This window comes from Amphiura filiformis, chromosome 5, assembly GCF_039555335.1.
Source record: "Amphiura filiformis chromosome 5, Afil_fr2py, whole genome shotgun sequence".
Classification (NCBI taxonomy): domain Eukaryota; kingdom Metazoa; phylum Echinodermata; class Ophiuroidea; order Amphilepidida; family Amphiuridae; genus Amphiura; species Amphiura filiformis.
In genome coordinates, this window is record NC_092632.1 from 47,629,580 (window position 1) to 47,649,708 (window position 20,129).

A 20,129-nucleotide genomic window follows, 5' to 3' on the forward strand; every position below is an offset into this window, starting at 1 on the left:
ACAGAGATGATATATCTTGAAATTTTCTAGATCAATTTTCAGGATTTGGATCTGTTTAAGGTTATATAATGGATATTTCAAGGCTTGATTCCAGAGGGGCGTAAGTTAATAATAGAAACAGCCATGCAGAAAAAAATGAACTCGGCGTACTTTGTGCATCAATCTACATGCACATGACCACGAACCTATGTGGCAAGTGAGTCATCCTATGTTGCAGGGATAGGGAGGGATAACGATGATAGGGGCTGCCAGGGTGGGGGCAGCCGGTTTTCTGCAATTTTCCTATGGTATTTTATAAATTTCCTTACAGATCATGATATCTGTCGTGAAATAAGTCAGTGCCGCTACAGGCTATAATAGGCATTAGGCCTACCCTGATTATGCAATATATACAACAATAACTACAGCAACAATAACAAACCCAACAACCAATATCTAATTTGTAAAAAAAATATTCATACGCTTATATAGGCCGTGCCTATTTAGATTAGTTGGCTTATTCCTGAATTATACAATAATAAAAAAAATGGCAAAAACAATCAATCACTGCAGTCAAAAAGAAAGAAACGAACAAGAAAGAAGACAGAAAAAGAGTAAAAAAGTAAGATAAAAAATTAGAAAATAATAGAATTGGACCATGCAGGGACTCGAACCCGCACTAGTTGACCAGCTCAAAAGTATTGCATAGTCGAGAAGAGTACAAGTGCAGCGAGCTAACCGATTGAGCTACGGAGGTGGTTTACGAAAACTATGGTCTCAACCTGACTACATGATATTCGATAGTCCATACAGGCTGTTATGATAAACAAGCGCATTGCCCCCGCAAAGTCGGTCGCATCGATGACGAAAAAACTTGTTTTTTTCTAAAGTAGCTTCAATTTTGAATGAAAATCAAATGGTAGAGTAATCGGCAGACCGTTGAGAAATAATGTTGGTAGTTAGATGTCAAAATTAATGTTCCACAATCAGGATATCGATAATGTAACAAAACAGTTTTTTCTCAACCAAGATTCTCGAAAATGTTCCCCCAAAACGCGGGAAAACAGGCTTTTAAAATTTAATCAGTACTGTATTTGGTTCTTCTCCATGGCAACATTATTTCTTTGATCGATTTGTAGTACAATACAAAAAAGAAGAAAACATTCACTCGGCATGGTTTTATACGGAGCGCACATTTGAAAAAAACTGCATGGAGCGCGTTTTTGATTTTGTGAGGATTTTCAAATTTATTCTTAAAATTTGTATAAACACACAAAGAAAATGTTAAGCTACATCCAATGCACCAACATTTCACTCCGTGCAATATCTGATTACTGAAAAAACTCTGTTTTAGAGAACAACTCTATACATCTTTTATACGTTTTTTATATGTTTCTTTGTGTAACCTTTGTGTATGAACGTTTGGACAGTATTTATTTTGGGACATTAGAGCACATCAGACATATCGAATTGCATTCTGAATACGAAGAATGTCATTCTGATTTCAAATAATTTTGATTTTTGAAATTCGCAATTTAATACACATTTTATGGCAAATCATTAAAATTGATATTTTGATATTTAACAGTACTTGAAGTAAACTTTATAAATCTGATGATTTATACTTAAAGTGTATGTAGGTGGGATGAAAAGCCGACGATCAATTGAAAATTTTGACCTTTCATTATTGAAGATATGGATTTTTTTCCCAAAACACCAAAAAAAATTAGGTCTTTTTGAGAAAAAAATCCATATCTTCAATATGAAAGGTCAAAATTTTCAATTGACCGTCGGCTTTTCCTCCCTGCTATACATACACTTTAAGAATATATCATTAGATTTATATAATTTACTTTGAGGACTGTTATATATCAAAATTTGAAAAATATCAAATTTTTATAATTTGTCATAAAATTTGTATTATATTGTGATTTTAAAAAATGAAAATTATTTGATATCAGAAAGACATGCTTCAGTATTCAGAATGCAATCGATAGGTCTGAGGTGCTCTCATGTCCCACAAACTCAAGTAACTTATTATAGCCTTCCTCATTAATTTGTTAATTTGAACCTGTTCTTTATTTCTATGTTTGTGTATTAATTATTCATATTCTTATATATTGTTATTTGTATATGAATGTTATGTATGTTATCAGGGCTTCCAGGGAGACCAGTACTTTTGTATTGATGGAATTTTCCTGAATAAATAAATAAATAAAAAATACTGTCGAAACACAATAAGAAGCGAACTACACTAAGTGCTGAGGAGATGGCGCACTGTTTATAGCTTTAAAAATTCCTTGATGATCTCAGTGGGTGAAATGGCTCAATTGGTTAGCACATAATGTTTTTACCCGAATGGTACCCGGTTCAAAATCCGGTTGTGGAAGGGTTTTTATTTCCTCTTCATTTTTAACCCAAACTTTTTTATATTCATTTGAAATGTACAAGGGGAAATATATTTTGTTTCCTTTTTTTAAAAAAAAAAAAAAAAAGAGTTCAACACAAATATTTTCCGTTCAATACGGTCCGGGCATTGCAACATTGTCATCAGGTCTTGTTGCTTGCCTGCCCAGAATGCAATTCATGCATACCAAGGTATTGGATTGCAAATTTGTCTATTTATTCACATTTAAGCTGAAAATGCTCTTGTTTTTCACAAAGCAGCATAAAAAAGGTGATATTTGATATTATTATGTAATTTTAAAGACAATCCATTTCCAAAACCAATAGGGTTACCCCCCCCCCCTTTAAAAGTGGGCTACATTGAACAATGAGTGGCCAATAATAGATTAATAATCCTCCTGTGCTTTGGTTTTTTGATTTCTTTTTATCTTACATTTACATTTGTCTTTTTCATAAAATTTGTATTATATTGTGATTTTAAAAAATGAAAATTATTTGATATCAGAAAGACATGCTTCGTATTCAGAATGCGATACGATAGGTCTGAGGTGCTCTCATGTCCCACAAAAAATACTGTCGAAACACAATAAACGCTCATTTTGGATCCCTTAATAGTAATACTCAGTTACATCTCTCAGATTGTATATTCAGATAATTTTGCCAATTCAACTTGATTAGTACCCTACCCTAATTACTTCCTCATTGAGCTTTTCAAACTTGTATGATTTTAAAATTAAATGCCCTTTCAATGCATTTTTAGAATGATCTAGAAGGGTAAAAATGTTTTTAGTTGAATCACAGCAAAATGATAAAACAAATAAAACAACTTAGAATGCATTTAAAGAGGAAGTCCCGCCAGAGCAGTTCTTTGGGGGTGAACCAATTAGCACCTGTCAAATTCAGAGATAACCTTGTCATTGATTAATTTGATAACCAGGCAGGTTTAGATCACTCCAGAAGAACTGCTCTGGCAGGGCTTCCTGTTTAATGAGCAATTTTGTTGAGATTAAGGAAAGTTCAAATGATGGATTTGACAGCAAGATAAACAGGATGATTTGTCTGTAGGCAAATAATCTACACAAAAAGTATTAAAGGTCCGTGACCCGATCAACAGTATCATCCCCGATATTTTTAATCGTTGATGAGGTTTTGGTATCACATGATAGATACTATTTTTCTCATTGCTATCCTGAAATTTGCGCTCCAAGTCGATGTATTTCGGAGAAATCATGAAGCACAGCGGTCTTTTGAGGCTACCATTTTGTAAATACTAAAAATTACTTCGGATTCTGGACAGGGAATTAATCGCGAATCATCAATCTCCTCAACAGCTACTTTGGTTTTGCGTCATTCACATTCTGAAAGAAGCGAACTACACTAAGTGCTGAGGAGATGGCGCACTGTTTATAGCTTTAAAAATTCCTTGATGATCTCAGTGGGTGAAATGGCTCAATTGGTTAGCACATAATGTTTTTACCCGAATGGTACCCGGTTCAAAATACGGTTGTGGAAGGGTTTTTTTTTCCTCTTCATTTTTAACCCAAACTTTTTTATATTCATTTGAAATGTACAAGTGAAATATATTTTGTTTCCTTTTTTCTAAAACTACAAAAAGAGTTCAACACAAATATTTTCCGTTCAATACGGTCCGGCATTGCAACATTGTCATCAGGTCTTGTTGCTTGCCTGCCCAGAATGCAATTCATGCATACCAAGGTATTGGATTGCAAATTTGTCTATTTATTCACATTTACGCTGAAAATGCTCTTGTTTTTTCACAAAGCAGCATAAAAAAGGTGATATTTGATATTATTATGTAATTTTAAAGACAATCCATTTCCAAAACCAATAGGGTTACCCCCCCCCCCCCTTTAAAAGTGGGCTACATTGAACAATGAGTGGCCAATAATAGATTAATAATCCTCCTGTGCTTTGGTTTTTTGATTTCTTTTTATCTTACATTTACATTTGTCTTTTTCCACTTTTAGATGTAACACTTGCGAACATGGCAATAGACATGGCAAAACATAGGGATAATATGAAACCTTCAGGATTTGATGCTCCTCCAAACTGGATGATGGTAAGATGCAAATTTGAATTTCATATTATGATATTCCTAGCTGAAACTGAACTTTCAGGGTTCCATGATGGAATCCAGTATTGTAGATAGTGGTCTATGATAGTCGCTGAATACGGTTTTCACTGAAATCTATGTTTGGTCCAGACTGATCAAAAGCAAAACTGGTCATTTACCATAGAGTGAATCTAGGAGGTGGTTTGTCAGGATTTGGAGCAGCACAGCATGTGTTGTAGATCAAAAAAGGCCCTCTCTGAAATAGCTGCATGCATCTGAAAAGATGACACCTGGCAGTTATTGCAGATGGGCCCTTTCTGCACTAACCCTTTTAGGGCTCATATTGAAATTGCCTTACACAGGAAGGTGTGCGCCATCCTGTAGCTTTCCTGTGCTAGCCGCCTTTTGTTAAAATCCTGTGTGATTATAACACTGCAATTAGGCACTTAAATTAGGAGCGCGCTTTCCTGGGTTGTGCGATGAGCCATAGTCAGTTTGTTTTCTTCCCATTTGTCATGGACCACTTCAAAAGGCAGGGTATCACTGATGCATATAATCCATCCGTTTTATGACCGAGCTTTTCTGAGGCACAGGCTTAGCGAGGGGAATCCTGCCTTCTTTCTGTGTGAAAGCGTGGTAGGGTATTTCAATATGAGCCCTTAATACATATCGCCCATCATCATGAGATATAATGCTAGTGTAATGAGCGTTTATTTATGTATAGATTGAAGTTGTGAAAGTAGCCAGTGAAACACAACTAAAAAGTACTAAAATACTTCATACATTATTTAGTGAAACGCAACAAATTAAAAGTAGTAGGCTTGACATTTAATAAAAAATTAGTGTAATCAGTATTTATTTGTAAAGATTGAAGTTTAGAAGTGATTTACAGACAAACAAATATTGTGTTCTAGATATTTTTAATAAGATGATTGAAATAAAAATTGACAAATGTGTGATTCTAGAGGATATTAAAGACTTTATTATAATTATGGTAATAAAGTCAGTAAGCTACTTTAAATTGGTGTTGGTCACTTGAATTTGGTGTTTGTATACTTGTACATGAAATATGCAAATGATATGGAGGCATTATAAAAGTGCTCTAAGCATGTTTTAAACAGATTAATTCAGTAGAGCAAAGCACACCGATCAATATGTCTTTTGTTTGGAGTGAATCGGACATACGGTTTTCAAAATATATCGATTTATATTTTCTTTGTATCTTATTGTTTTTATCAATAATCAATCAAGTTAATGAGCTAAAATGACTGGAGGAGCTCATTAACATAATTTTTGCCAATATTTTGCTAAAAATCCTTGCATAAATGTTCAGGGTACTTTTTGCATACTTTTGCCTTGAAACTTGGTCAAAGTGTTTCTAATATGTTCTTATGTAGTGAAGCCACCTCGTAATTTGCATATTTGCATAATTAATTAGCATTTATGCAAATTAGCTCATTAATTATGCAAATAAGCAAAATTAGAGGGCGGCTTCACTATATAATACATTAGACCATATTAGAAACACTTTGACCAAGTTTCAGGGCAAAAGTATGCAAAATAAAAGTAACCTGAACATTTATGCATTGATTTTTAGCAAAATATTGGCAAAAATTACATATGAGCCTTGTCAGTCCTTTTAGCTCATTAACTATATTGATTATTGACAAAAACAACAGGATACAAAGAAAATATAAACTGATGTATTATGAAAACCGTATGTCCGATTTACTCAAACAAAAGGCATATTGATCAGTGTACTTACCTACTCAATTAATCTGTTTAAAATATGCCCAAAGCATTTTCTAATTTCTAGAAAATGCATCCAATACCACCTTAATATTTGTGACATTTAAACAGAAACTCAAGAGCACAAAAGCCAGACTTGGTAAGAGTGTGATTATGGCGTGTATGTACGATGACCCTGAAGCTAGTGCCACATGGTATCGCAATGGAAAACGTCTACAGGTGTGTAAGCACTATGATACACTTCTGTCTGCATCCAAAGACAGACGATACACTGCACTCAGAATAATGCCAATCTCAATGGATGACTTTGGGATGTACACATGTGTAGCAATTAATAGGAGACTGTTTGCATCATCTACATCTTGTATTCTGTCTCGTGAAGATGAAGGTAAGTCTACAGGTGTGTAAGCACTATGATACACTACTGTCTGCATCCAAAGACAGACGATACACTGCACTCAGAATCATGCCAATCTCAATGGATGACTTTGGGATGTACACATGTGTAGCAATTAATAGGAGACTGTTTGCATCATCCACATCTTGTATTCTGTCTCGTGAAGATGAAGGTAAGAAGGTGGTGCAAGTTATCCATATAATCCATATGATTGGTACCCATAAGATTTTCTAATATGTGACCCGCTCTGACGAAACCCGCCATAAGTCGCACTCAGCCATTTCGAGATATGGCGAGTCAAAGTTGGGAAAGGGGTGAAAAACCTTGCAGATTTTGTTTTTCAGTTTGTTTTTGATTCCTTAATATATGTACTTTAACCTACCATTGAAAACAAAATATTCTTTTACGAATATATAGCATTTTCTGAGCCAAAGTCCTTCATATGTCATTTTACAACTTCAAAGCCATTTTTTATCCCCCTGGCTTAAGCCATGAGGGGGATATTGGGATAGTGTATTCCTTCTGTATGTAGGTGTTTATGTGTATGTATGTTCCATTTAGGTTTTGCCTTCCGCCTATTTTCTCAGAGACTTGGTGTCGCAAGTTCCTCAAACTTGGTGGGTGGGTGCATCTTCACCCGAGACAGAACCAGTTTGTATTGGTTTGTGGGTCAAGGTCACTGAGGCCATCCAGGGGTATTCTGAGGTCAAATTAGTTGAAACTGCCGTATGGGCATGAAACTTGGTGGGTACAGTCAACATTTAAAGCCAAATTTTTAAAAGGTTATTTTGGGGTCACCAGGGGTCATCTGAGGTCAAATTAGTAAAAACTGTCATATGGGCATGAAACTTGGTGGGTACTGTCAACATTTTAAGCCAAATTTTGGAAGGTCATTTCAAGGTCACCAGGGGTCATCTGAGGTAAAATTAGTAAAAACTGTCATAATATTATGGGCATGAAACTTGGTGGGTACATTCAACATTTAAAGCCAAATTTTTGGAAGGTCATTTTGGGTCACCATGGTAATCTGAGGTACAAGTTTACTGACCACCCAGCCATGGGGATCGCGTGGTTCAAGAACCACCTATTTTCTTTCATTTGCCTTTTCTTTATGTGTCGCTTCCCCCTTCCTGTTGAAAGAACATAGAATGAGGACCACATGTCCTATAATTTCGGTATCAAATGAAAACTGAAGACCTATACTAAATGATGACATCAAAAACTCAATTTTCAAAATTAGTGACTTATGTCTGGTTTTGTGGGAGCAGGTCACATATTTAAGACTTGTCTCATACACATATACATACAATACAATACAATTTCATGTTTTCAGAAGCGCTCGATAGTAAGCACATATGCCAAGTATCTAGTTTTTACGGTAGGTTTAAGCCAAGGCTGGAATAAAAGCAAACAAAAATATGAACGGAATGGGAACAACAATTGAATCTACACAAAATGGCCAGGAATTTTCAGTCTATTTTAAGTTTAAATTAAAAGAAGTTTGTTACACCGAAGGCAAATGTTTGGAATCCATTACTGATTTTTATTATTGAGATGTTACTTGTAAGGCAAAAAAAATTGTTTGCTTGCCTTCCATAAGCAACTTTAGAATTGTGACCACCATCCCTAATAAAATGCTACTCCTGATCTTTAACCCTAATCTTAACAGTAATCAGAAATATAACCCCAAAGCTTAATTATATTCTCTTGAGATGGTAGTAGTTATTCTCAAGTTTCAATTAAATACTTATTTCTTGTGCAGAATCTTTAAGTGTATTTCAAATGGGAGTCAGCCTCTGTATCTTTCCTCAAATGGGACACCTACAACCAGTGGTAGCACTAGGAATTTTTTTCAGGGAGGCAAAGTGAATTTTGTGCAATAATGCCACAAAAAGTGGAAATTTACATAATTTTGTGGCTTTTGCCTCAAAAGTGTGGGGAAATAAAAATATTGGGGAGGGGGGAAAATGTTTGGAATCCATTTCTGATTTTTATTATTGAGATGTCACTTGTAGTAAGGCAAAAAGAAATTGTTTGCTTGCCCTCCAGTGAGATTTTTGGGGTGGGTGGGTCGGTCGGAAAGATATATATATATATTTTTAATGATGATTCACTACTGTATAGGCCTGTAGGCAATGAACATTAGTCATGTAGAAAGATAATGTTGCCCAAATTTTGCTTTGAAATGAAATTTAAAAAAACCATTTCAATTATAAACTAAAAACTAAACTAAATTTTTTTTTTTAAAGGGCTGACCCTTATTTTGGCCAATTTTGTGTTAGTCGGTGGAGGGCAAGCAACAAATTTTTTTGTGCCTATTGTGTAGTACCCAAATCCAGCACACATATTTCATCCCACATGTGATTAATCACTGTCTTGAAACTGCCTTTGATCCCATTCAGATGCTAGTGCTACTAGCAGCAGTAGTGATGGTAGTCAGCAGCCAAATCCAGATGACCCTAAGGAGGTTGGTGAATGCACAAAATGCATCATGGGGTTAGAGCCTCCCAAATCTCCTCTTGTTAATGGTAAGTTGTACACTGTATTTTCATAAGCAACTTGATAATTGTGACCACCACCCCTAATAAAATGCACCATGGGATTAGAGCTTCCCAAATCTCCTCTTGTTAAAAGGGCATTTCGTGATTTCACAGCATCATCCCCTCACTTTTCTCAAAAGAAGTTGAGATTTTTGTATTACTGGAAACCTCTGGCTACATAATGTTTATGTACAAAATATTTCTTGCAGATTAATTCGTTCAGCAAAGATATTGTGAAATTTTAATTTCGTTCTGGTATACCAGAACGAAATTATAACACATTGTCTATGGAGCAGTGTATTACACATAATCATGTATAACTCACAAACACAAAATCAGAATCAACTGAAATTTTGGGAATAGGCTTTTTTCGTGGATATCTACTGAATAATGTCATAAAAAGAGGATGCTAGGGTCACGATATACTCCTTTAATGGTCATTTTCATAAGCAACTTGAGAATTGTGACCATCACCCCTTCCAAACTCTTCCACTAGGGTAGTGTGGATTTCAACTGGAATAGCCCAATAGGGTATTTTGTGTCCAAGTGACCAGGGCCGTTCCAACCATTAGGCAAGGTAAGGCGGTCGCCTAGGCCGGCAATCGCAGAGGGGCGCAAAAAAAGGGAATAGAGAAAGAAAAGGGAGAAAAAATGAGGGCCGATATGGGAGGAAAAAAAAAAAAGAGCCGTTCCAACCATTAGGCAAGGTAAGGCGGTCGCCTAGGACGGCAATCGCAGAGGGACGCAAAAAAGGGAATAGAGAAAGAAAAGGGGAGAAAAATGAGGGCCGATATGGGAGGAAAAAAAAAAAAGAGAAACAGAAAACAGGGCGGAAAAGGGGGACCTGGGAAAAAGAAAAGAAACAGGAAGAGAAAAGGAAAGAAGACACTGGCGGAGAAAAAGATAGAAGAAACGGGCTGAGAAAAAGAAAGAAGAAACGGGCAGAGAAAAGGAAGATGAAAATGGGCGGTGAAAAAAACAGAAGGAAAAATAGAAGAGAGGAGAAAAGAAACAGAAAACACTGAAGAACAAAAAGTGGGATAAAAATACAGAAAAGAAGGAAAACCATAGGCGTAGATCCCGGGCGATGGGAGGGGGGAAAAATTCCCCCAATATTTTACCAGGGGGATCGTCCATACAATCATCTCTCCTCCAAATGTTGACGCCTATAGGCCTAGGTGGGTTTCTGACAAATTAACCTCATATTTGGCCATTGTTGTCCCAAAAGTGCAATTTATTCCATTTTTGCACCATAATGGCAAAATTGAACTGATTTTGTCGCCAAAAGGTGCACTCCCCTTAAAATTGGTCTTGCCCCCCCCTTTGCCCCTTCTGAAAAAAGTGCTGGCTACACTTCGTGGTAGGCCTATACAAATAGGTCAAAACTGATGAGTTTTCAAGGGGTGACCCCCTTAACACTTTTTTGGTATGCTTTGGTGGGGCGTCAGGGTGAGGCTTTGCCTAGGGCGGCAAAATCCCTAGGAACGGCCCTGCAAGTAACCTGCAGCAGATTGACCAAAACACTACTCACTGTATTTGACTTCTGCTGTCCTATATTTGTCCTATACGGCCGAGTTGAAGCCCTGCATGCATGTTACTCTACATGTTGTGTGGGTCCTTTACATTGGTGATTGAGTCGCCCAAATATTTATGCAGTTAGTGCCTAGTGCATCTAATGCATTACCAACATTTTCTACACTGTAAAGCAGGACAGGGGCAGACCTAACCAGGGTATATTTTGATCATTTTAATATAGACAGGCCTCATAATTGATTAGTCATATCCTTCAAGAACTTGAATGTGTGCTTGTACATAATGCTTGTACCAAACAATTACTTTAAAGAAATTGGCAGATGATGCAATATAGTTGATTCATCAACTCAAATTTTTCGGCCATATACTGCGTCTTGAAGATGGCGAGCCTGTGAAAGAATATGCGCTTTATATTCCACCACATGGGAAGAGGAAACCGGGGCGGCCGCGCACACTGTACTTACAGTATGTCCAGCACCTCCTGGGAGATACTGAAGGGATGCTGCAGCCAAACAAATTGTTTCGCTTGCCCAAGATCGCATTAGTTGGAGAAAGCTTGTAGTGGCCTGCTCCGCAGCCGACTGATGATGATGATGCAATATAGTAACTTAGATACTGATCAAATTATAGTCAAATGGGTTATAAAAATGAGGATACTAAAAATAATAATATATTAAAACTGACTTAGATTTAGATTTATTTCACAAATCCACATATACCCATTCTGGGACACTCCGTGTCTTTATTTGGGGTATGGTTACTATTATGCATTTGTAATGAATATATCAAGCCTGGATGAACATTTATCTGGTAGATTGCAATAAATGGCATATGGCCAGCTGTGTAGATGACAAACCCAATTTAAGATGTGAGATTTAAATGATGCTTGTATCTGTGTTTGTTTCCCTACAAGATGAAGTGTTTCAGCAGTTACAGATTGAGATGGCACAGATGCCTGATTTACCTGAACCATCAGTCAAGGAAAAGGAAGCTCCCAAGTTCCTCAAGGTAAGTAAGAATGGCACAGATGCCTGATTTACCTGAACCATCAGTCAAGGAAAAGGAAGCTCCCAAGTTCCTCAAGGTAAGTAAGAATGGCACAGATGCCTGATTTACCTGAACCATCCGTCAAGGAAAAGGAAGCTCCCAAGTTCCTCAAGGTAAGTAAGAATGGCACAGATGCCTGATTTACCTGAACCATCAGACAAGGAAAAGGAAGCTCCCAAGTTCCTCAAGGTAAGTAAGAATGGCACAGATGCCTGATTTACCTGAACCATCTGTTAAGGAAAAGGAAGCTCCCAAGTTCCTCAAGGTAAGTAAGAATGGCACAGATGCCTGATTTACCTGAACCATCCGTCAAGGAAAAGGAAGCTCCCAAGTTCCTCAAGGTAAGTAAGAATGGCACAGATGCCTGATTTACCTGAACCATCAGTCAAGGAAAAGGAAGCTCCCAAGTTCCTCAAGGTAAGTAAGAATGGCACAGATGCCTGATTTACCTGAACCATCAGTCAAGGAAAAGGAAGCTCCCAAGTTCCTCAAGGTAAGTAAGAATGGCACAGATGCCTGATTTACCTGAACCATCAGTCAAGGAAAAGGAAGCTCCCAAGTTCCTCAAGGTAAGTAAGAATGGCACAGATGCCTGATTTACCTGAACCATCAGTCAAGGAAAAGGAAGTTCCTCAAGGTAAGTAAGAATGGCACAGATGCCTGATTTACCTGAACCATCAGTCAAGGAAAAGGAAGCTCCCAAGTTCCTCAAGGTAAGTAAGAATGGCACAGATGCCTGATTTACCTGAACTATCAGACAAGGAAAAGGAAGCTCCCAAGTTCCTCAAGGTAAGTAAGAATGGCACAGATGCCTGATTTACCTGAACCATCAGTCAAGGAAAATGAAGCTCCCAAGTTCCTCAAGGTAAGTAAGAATGGCACAGATGCCTGATTTACCTGAACCATCAAGGTTCACCATCCGTCAAGGAAAAGGAAGCTCCCAAGTTCCTCAAAGTAAGTAAGAATGGCACAGATGCCTGATTTACCTGAACCATCAGTCAAGGAAAAGGAAGCTCCCAAGCTCCTCAAGGTAAGTAAGAATGGCACAGATGCCTGATTTACCTGAACCATCAGTCAAGGAAAAGGAAGCTCCCAAGTTCCTCAAGGTAAGTAAGAATGGCACAGATGCCTGATTTACCTGAACCATCAGTCAAGGAAAAGGAAGTTCCTCAAGGTAAGTAAGAATGGCACAGATGCCTGATTTACCTGAACCATCAGTCAAGGAAAAGGAAGCTCCCAAGTTCCTCAAGGTAAGTAAGAATGGCACAGATGCCTGATTTACCTGAACCATCCGTCAAGGAAAAGGAAGCTCCCAAGTTCCTCAAGGTAAGTAAGAATGGCACAGATGCCTGATTTACCTGAACCATCCGTCAAGGAAAAGGAAGCTCCCAAGTTCCTCAAGGTAAGTAAGAACATTATTCAATTGTATTTGAAATGGGCTAGTCCATTTAAAATCCATAATCCCCCTGTGAAAGATTTAGCTCAAGTCTTCCACAGAGGGAGTATGAGTTTCAAATAGAATAGACAATTGTGTAACTTCCATTTGAAATATTCACTCCAGTTGTGGAATATAGGCCTTTTTTTTGTTAACAGGTAAAGTCATAATACAGATGGGGTATGGGTTTCAGAATGATTAACCCTGACTAATTACATTTTAAAAACATACTCCCCCTGTGGATGATATTTCCAAAATCTTCCACAGGGGTAGTGTGGATTTTAAATGGAATACCACAATGTGTATCATCTTCCATCTTAGTGTATTGCATCTAGCTTAGTTATGCATTTTTCATACAGATCATTTTCATTTTTGCAATAGCAACATTTAATGTTTAAGCAAAATAGATAAGGATTATAAAGTATGAAATGCATCACTATGCGAAAATTAGTTAATTATACAGCATAGGACACAGACGCAAACATGTATTATTTCACAGACAGATTTGGTTGTTTCTAAAAATGTTGCAGCTGCGCTGTACACCCTTTATTGCTACCCGCAAAGTTGCTGGTGTGTCGAAAGTTCCATGATGAACATGAAATTAGCAATGTTCCTATAGTCTAGCTAGTATTTCACACTCAATAATTGAGTTTGGAGTTATCATAGTCTTATCATAGCATGAATAATAAATGGATCACAATTTTATGAATGAATAGATTTCAGCTACAACTTATGATAGCTAAAGTGTTTTACGGTGTATAAGGGGTAGTGTTGATAATAATTATCAAAATGAATGCTACAGAGTCATGGAAAAAAATCCAAGCAATGACTGCAATGTTGATTTATTGTGATATGCCAACCTAGATTTGCAAACAATTTTGATACACTTTACTTAGTATGTGTGTTAATTTTTTAATTCCCTAGGAACCCTCTGATGTGACTGTCGATTATGGTGGACGCCTGATTTTGTCGGCTATGGTTGATGACCCTTTTGCATCTGTCAGTTGGTATCATAAGGAAAAACTGATAAGAATATGCAAACACACAGAGATGGTGCTGTCTACAAGCTCAAGGAGACGTTATGCTGTACTGAGAATCATTCCAGCATGGGATGTTGATGCGGGCAAATACACATGTATTGCAAGGGAGAGCGTCTCCAAAAAGGGTTCAATTTCAACGTGTGAGGTCACTGTTGAAGGTAAGAAGCCAGTAGTACTAGACATTGTATAAAAGGGATCTCAGAACTATCATTCAATTTTGGTCTCCATGTGATGATTTCCTGTGACACGATGTCTACGGGGTTAAAAACATATATTATTATTCTGCCATTTCATGTAGGGAGAAATTTTAAAATTAATAATTATCAAAGTAATACTCAAGTTTATGGACCGATGAAGTTAAAACTTATGAAATGTTTTTAGGATTTGCTAAGTCCAAATTTTAATCTACATTGTTAAAATCAGTCGCATTGATAGTTGATGCCCATGTTGCTAAATTTATGAATTCATTTTATCATTTTAAAACTAACAGGGTTAGATAGCAATGTCATAGAGAGATACAAGAACAAGGTGTGTCGCCGATGTTCATCAGGAGACCAAAAGTTGCCAACTATCCAATCAGTCTGGTCACTTTCAAAACCATCATCTAAGGGTCAGTTTTCAACCCCTAGCCAAAATGGGGAAGCATCTGTGGGCCAAAAACGGAAGGCAGAGGATGAGGAATTACCTCCACCACCACCTGATACACCACCAAGATGTCCATCTCCACCATTGCCTATGCATGATAAGGACATCCCACCTCTCCTTGTACAGGTGAGTTATTGCGTGTAATCAGACCAGTCAGTGAGAAATGAAATATATTTACTAGTGTAATAAACCAATCAAAATAATAACCTGATACTAAATTAAAACAGCTCTACAAATAAGAAGAATATTGTGATGTACCCTGCATAATTGTATTTCATGAAATAGGGGAAGTTACCTGGATAATCATGCAATAGTTTGTTTATTATGACTTTTCTGGAAAGCCCTTATGATGGAAATAACAACATCATTTGTGACGACTATTTATGTCAAGGGGAAAATCCCTGAGACTGTAAAGAAAGAAAGACATCACGGGAAAACCCACAGGAAGTGATGTAAGGTGAAATGTTAAAATCTATTATTAGAACATTGGGAAAATCAATCCCTAAACAGGGAGGAGGGCACCTACCTCTTGAGTCATGTCTACGATCCACTTTTGAAGTCTGCAAAAGAGACTAAGGAATACCGGAAACCACTCAAACTTGTTTGCCGGGAAAGTGGATCAGATCACCAAAATCAGTCATACCTGATGAAGTCCTCCGATGTGTAGGACGAAAAATTGTAGTGAGTAAAATTTCACTTGGTTTTGAAAAGCAAAAAATCCAAAATGTGTAGAAATTGCTTTTTAATTCCAGCACCTATGTCACCAATACATGTCGGTTGTGACGGAGGTCAATCCTGTTGATGTGTTATGACCATCACATATATGTCATGCAGACTTGTAGTATTGTATTGGGACCCGCCATGAGTACTGGTACAGGTCCCGGACCATGAGTACGAGTACAGGTCCCAAGCCATGGGTACGGGCACGGATCCAAAGTCAAAATAGGGTATGGGTACGGGTACAGGTTCAAAGCCACGGGTCCGAGTACGGGTACGGAAATTGGGACTCGAGTATGGGTACGGGTCCCAGTATGGTTACGGGTACAGGCCATGGGTACGGGTATGGAAATTTGGACTTGTATGAGTCCAATTATGGGTATGAGTATAAACGAATTAATTAAACAAGTACAAAAAGAGATTAAATATTGGTGGTCAGGGTGAATCTAGCCTAAATGTGGCATATTTTGGGATGCTATTTCACTCCAGTGCCTACAATGCGTGTATCAGCTCGCTGAACATATTATTGTCATGAATATTGGCATAGTTTTACACAGCTAGGACAAACAAACAAGACATAAGACAAATAGCGTTATGCACATAGATTATATGCTAAGACGGACAGCGCTTACAATGTGTGTATAATCTTGCCGATCATGTAATTATCATAATTATAATTGGCACAGCTGCACGCAGCTGAACTTATGTACAAACAAGACGGAAGACAAATAGGGATATACATACAGTTTATATGGAACGTCACTGATTCAATGATTTATTGGTACACACGCACATGCACACGATTTGTTTATCCAGCACACAATCCGCGAGCTCAGAATAAAACCGGAGATCTCCGGTTCTAAATTTTACTGTAATTAAAGCATTTCAGGCTTAGTCTTTCACAGGGCATTTATGTACACGTACCAATGGCCATTACAATGGTGCAAAAAGTAGAAATTCTAAAACATTCTCATCTCGTGGCATCTTATCTCAATTATGGTTTTAAGCTGAATATGCACTTACGGGTTAACTTCTTTTTTCCACCATTTTATTTTTAATACAGAAACTTACAGATCGCCACTGTGAACCTAGTTCATACAGGCGTGAAACTTCAGTATTCCTCTCCTGTACTGTGAATGTGCAGTCTGCCAGACATGAGTGGTATCATAATGGGAAAAAGATAAAATCATGTAAAGACACCAAGTTATTTAGACCTGTGGATAAGAAGAACGTGGATGACAAACAACAAAAAGCCTTGTTGCAAATAGATTGGTTGCATCATGATGATGATGGTGTGTATACTTGTGTTGCAACCAATGATGCAGGCAGCATATCTACATCATGCTTTGTTGGGAATACTGTGATAGGTAGGTTGAATACAAATACTGAGCTTTCTGTTTGTTTTGATTTGTTTTTATGTGCTATTCGTTTTTATGCCTCCACCGCGAGGCATACTGTTTTTTGTCCGTCCTTCCGTCCATCCGTCCTTCCGTCCGGAGGCTATATCTCGGGCATGGATGGGCTGATTGACTTCAGATTTTCAGGATAGGTGGGTCATGGTAAAAAACTCTGGCTACTTTTTTTTTGGGTGAGGTTCAAGGTCATCTACTGAGGTAAAAGGTCATTTGAGGTCAAGGGGCCCATTTTCTTTATTTACCTCTTTTCTCGGAGACTAGGGGTCGCACGTTCCTAAAACTTGGTGGGTGGGTGCATATTGACCCCAGACAGAACAAGTTTGTATTGGTTAGTGGGTCAAGGTCTCCTGAGGTCATGTAGGGGTCATTTGAGGTCAAATTAGCAAAAATACTCATATGGCCATGAAACTTGGTAGGTACAGTCAACATTTAGAGCCAAATTTTTGGAAGGTCATTTTGGGGTCATCTGGGGTCACCCAGGGGTCATCTGAGGTCAAATAAGTAAAAACTGTCGTACGGGCATGAAACTTGGTGGGTACAGTCAACATTTAGAGCCTAATTTTTGGATGGTCATTTTAGGGTCATCCAGGGGTCATCTGAGGTCAAATTAGTAATGCCTCCACCGCGAGGCATACTGTTTTTGCAATGTCCGTCCTTCCGTCCATCCGTCCTTCCGTCCGGAGGCTATATGTCCGGAGGCTATATCTCGGGCATGGATGGGCGGATTGACTTCAGATTTTCAGGATAGGTGGGTCATGGTAAAAAACTCTGGCTACTTTTTTTTTGGGTGAGGTTCAAGGTCATCTACTGAGGTAAAAGGTCATTTGAGGTCAAGGGCCCATTTTCTTTATTTACCTCTTTTCTCGGAGACTAGGGGTCGCACGTTCCTAAAACTTGGTGGGTGGGTGCATATTGACCCCAGACAGAACAAGTTTGTATTGGTTAGTGGGTCAAGGTCTCCTGAGGTCATGTAGGGGTCATTTGAGGTCAAATTAGCAAAAATACTCATATGGCCATGAAACTTGGTAGGTACAGTCAACATTTAGAGCCAAATTTTTGGAAGGTCATTTTGGGGTCATCTGGGGTCACCCAGGGTCATCTGAGGTCAAATAAGTAAAACTGTAAATACGGGCATGAAACTTGGTGGGTACAGTCAACATTTAGAGCCTAATTTTTGGATGGTCATTTTAGGGTCATCCGGGGGCCATCTGGGGTCAAATTAGTAAAAATTGTCATATGGGCATGAAATTTGGTGGGTACAGTCAAGATTCAGAGGCAACTTTTTGAAAGGTCATTTCAGGGTCATTTGAGGTCATCCAGGGGTCATCTGAGGTTAAATTAGTAAAAACTGTCATATGGGCATGAAACTTGGTGGGTACAGTCAACATTTAGAGCCAAATTTTTGGAAGGTCATTTTGGGGTCACCAGGGGTCATCTGAGGTCAAATTAGTAAAAACTATCCTATGGGCATGAAACTTGGTGGGTAGTCAACATTTAGAGCCAAATTTTTGGGCGGTAATTTTGGGGTCATCCGGGGTCACCCAGGATTCATTGGAAGGTTGTTTTGGGGTCATCCAGGTGTTGTCTCAAGGTCAAATTCAGTCTCCACTTTTAGGCTTGAAGCTTTGTATCAACTTGTAAGTGCCACATCACACCCTTTTGTGGAGGCATCACGGTCGACGCTGTGCGTCGAAAACCGCGACATCCGAGAACCGCGGTCCATCTAGTTTAAACCACACCAAGTCAAAGAGATGCCATTTGATTGCTATGACACACACCATAACTCAGATGCTAAATATCATTTGATATGGGTGATTTCATCTCATGATATATATTTCATCTCATGGCATCTCATCTCATGGCATCTTATCTCATGCCATCCCATTTCATATCATACCCTCTCATATCCCATCTCATCTCAACCAATCTCATCTCATCTCATCCAATCTCATCTCATAGCTCATCACAATCCATCTTAGCTCATCAATCCATCTCATCTCATCCAATTTCATATCATCTCATCCACTCTCATCCCATCTCATCTCATCCAATCTCATCTTATCTTACATTGTCTCATTTGATCTAATGTCAACCGTGTCTCATATTGTCTAATCTCATTTATTACAGCATAGGTCATCATGTCATCTCAACACTTCTCATCTTATATCTTATAATTGCATTACTTTCATTTCATTCAATATCATTGCATCTGAATGTTGAACATCTTGAACTGCATATAATTTTGTTTTCATCGCTCTTTATACAGGTGCAACGCTGGCAAAGATACCTATATTAGAATGTGAGAAGTGCATAAAGGCAAAGAAAAGGAAAGTGATAAAGGAAAGTGAAAACAAAGAGAGATCAGAGGAAACCCAGCAAGATGGAAAGTCAGTAAATAATTCTGAGAAGAAGCAACCAGGAGGCTCAGCGGAAAGCCAGCAACATGTACAATCAGTAAATGATGCTGAGAAGAAACAACCAGGAGGAACAGTGGAAAGCCAGCAACATGTGCAATCAGTAAATAATTCTGACAAGAAGCAACCAGGAGGAACAGTGGAAAGCCAGCAACATGTACAATCAGTAAATGATGCTGAGAAGAAGCAACCAGGAGGAACAGTGGAAAGCCAGCAACATGTGCAATCAGTAAATAATTCTGAGAAGAAGCAACCAGGAGGAACAGTGGAAAGCCAGGAACATGTACAATCAGTAAATGATGCTGAGAAGAAGCAACCTGGAGGAACACCGGAAAGCCAGCAACATGTGCAATCAGTAAATGATGCTGATAAGAAGCAACCAGGAGGAACACCGGAAAGCCAGCAACATGTGCAATCAGTAAATGATGCTGAGAAGAAACATCCTGAAGTACATGTGGTACAACATCTACAAGGGAATAAGGGAAATGATACTGCACCACTGGTAGTAACCAGAGTAAGTACAAAGACCTTTTTGAAGGACATTCAAAGATTCATTGAGGACCAAAAAAGTTTGTGAAATTGCTTTATAAATTGGGATGACACCTAATTCTTTCAGGAAACTTTGTTCATCTTTGAGATTGCATTAGATTGCAAATCTCACTTGCTAGGTGCTCAAGATGCAAGACAGTTGTATCATCAAAGAGCAAAGAAAGTGACAGCTGAAGCAAGTATTGCGCT

At 38.2% G+C, this 20,129-nt stretch overlaps 1 protein-coding gene across 1 annotated transcript in view; it reads left to right on the forward strand.

Annotated features, from left to right (window-relative positions):
• Positions 1 to 20,129, forward strand: part of LOC140153260 (uncharacterized) — a 50,121-nt gene that overhangs the window by 7,693 nt on the left and 22,299 nt on the right. Inside the window, exons 6-13 of the mRNA XM_072175959.1 lie at positions 4,374 to 4,465; positions 6,320 to 6,596; positions 9,008 to 9,133; positions 11,592 to 11,686; positions 14,085 to 14,358; positions 14,691 to 14,971; positions 16,626 to 16,929; positions 19,244 to 19,905. Of these exons, the coding sequence (XP_072032060.1) occupies positions 4,374 to 4,465; positions 6,320 to 6,596; positions 9,008 to 9,133; positions 11,592 to 11,686; positions 14,085 to 14,358; positions 14,691 to 14,971; positions 16,626 to 16,929; positions 19,244 to 19,905 (2,111 nt within the window). The remainder of the gene's footprint in view (positions 1 to 4,373; positions 4,466 to 6,319; positions 6,597 to 9,007; positions 9,134 to 11,591; positions 11,687 to 14,084; positions 14,359 to 14,690; positions 14,972 to 16,625; positions 16,930 to 19,243; positions 19,906 to 20,129) is intronic.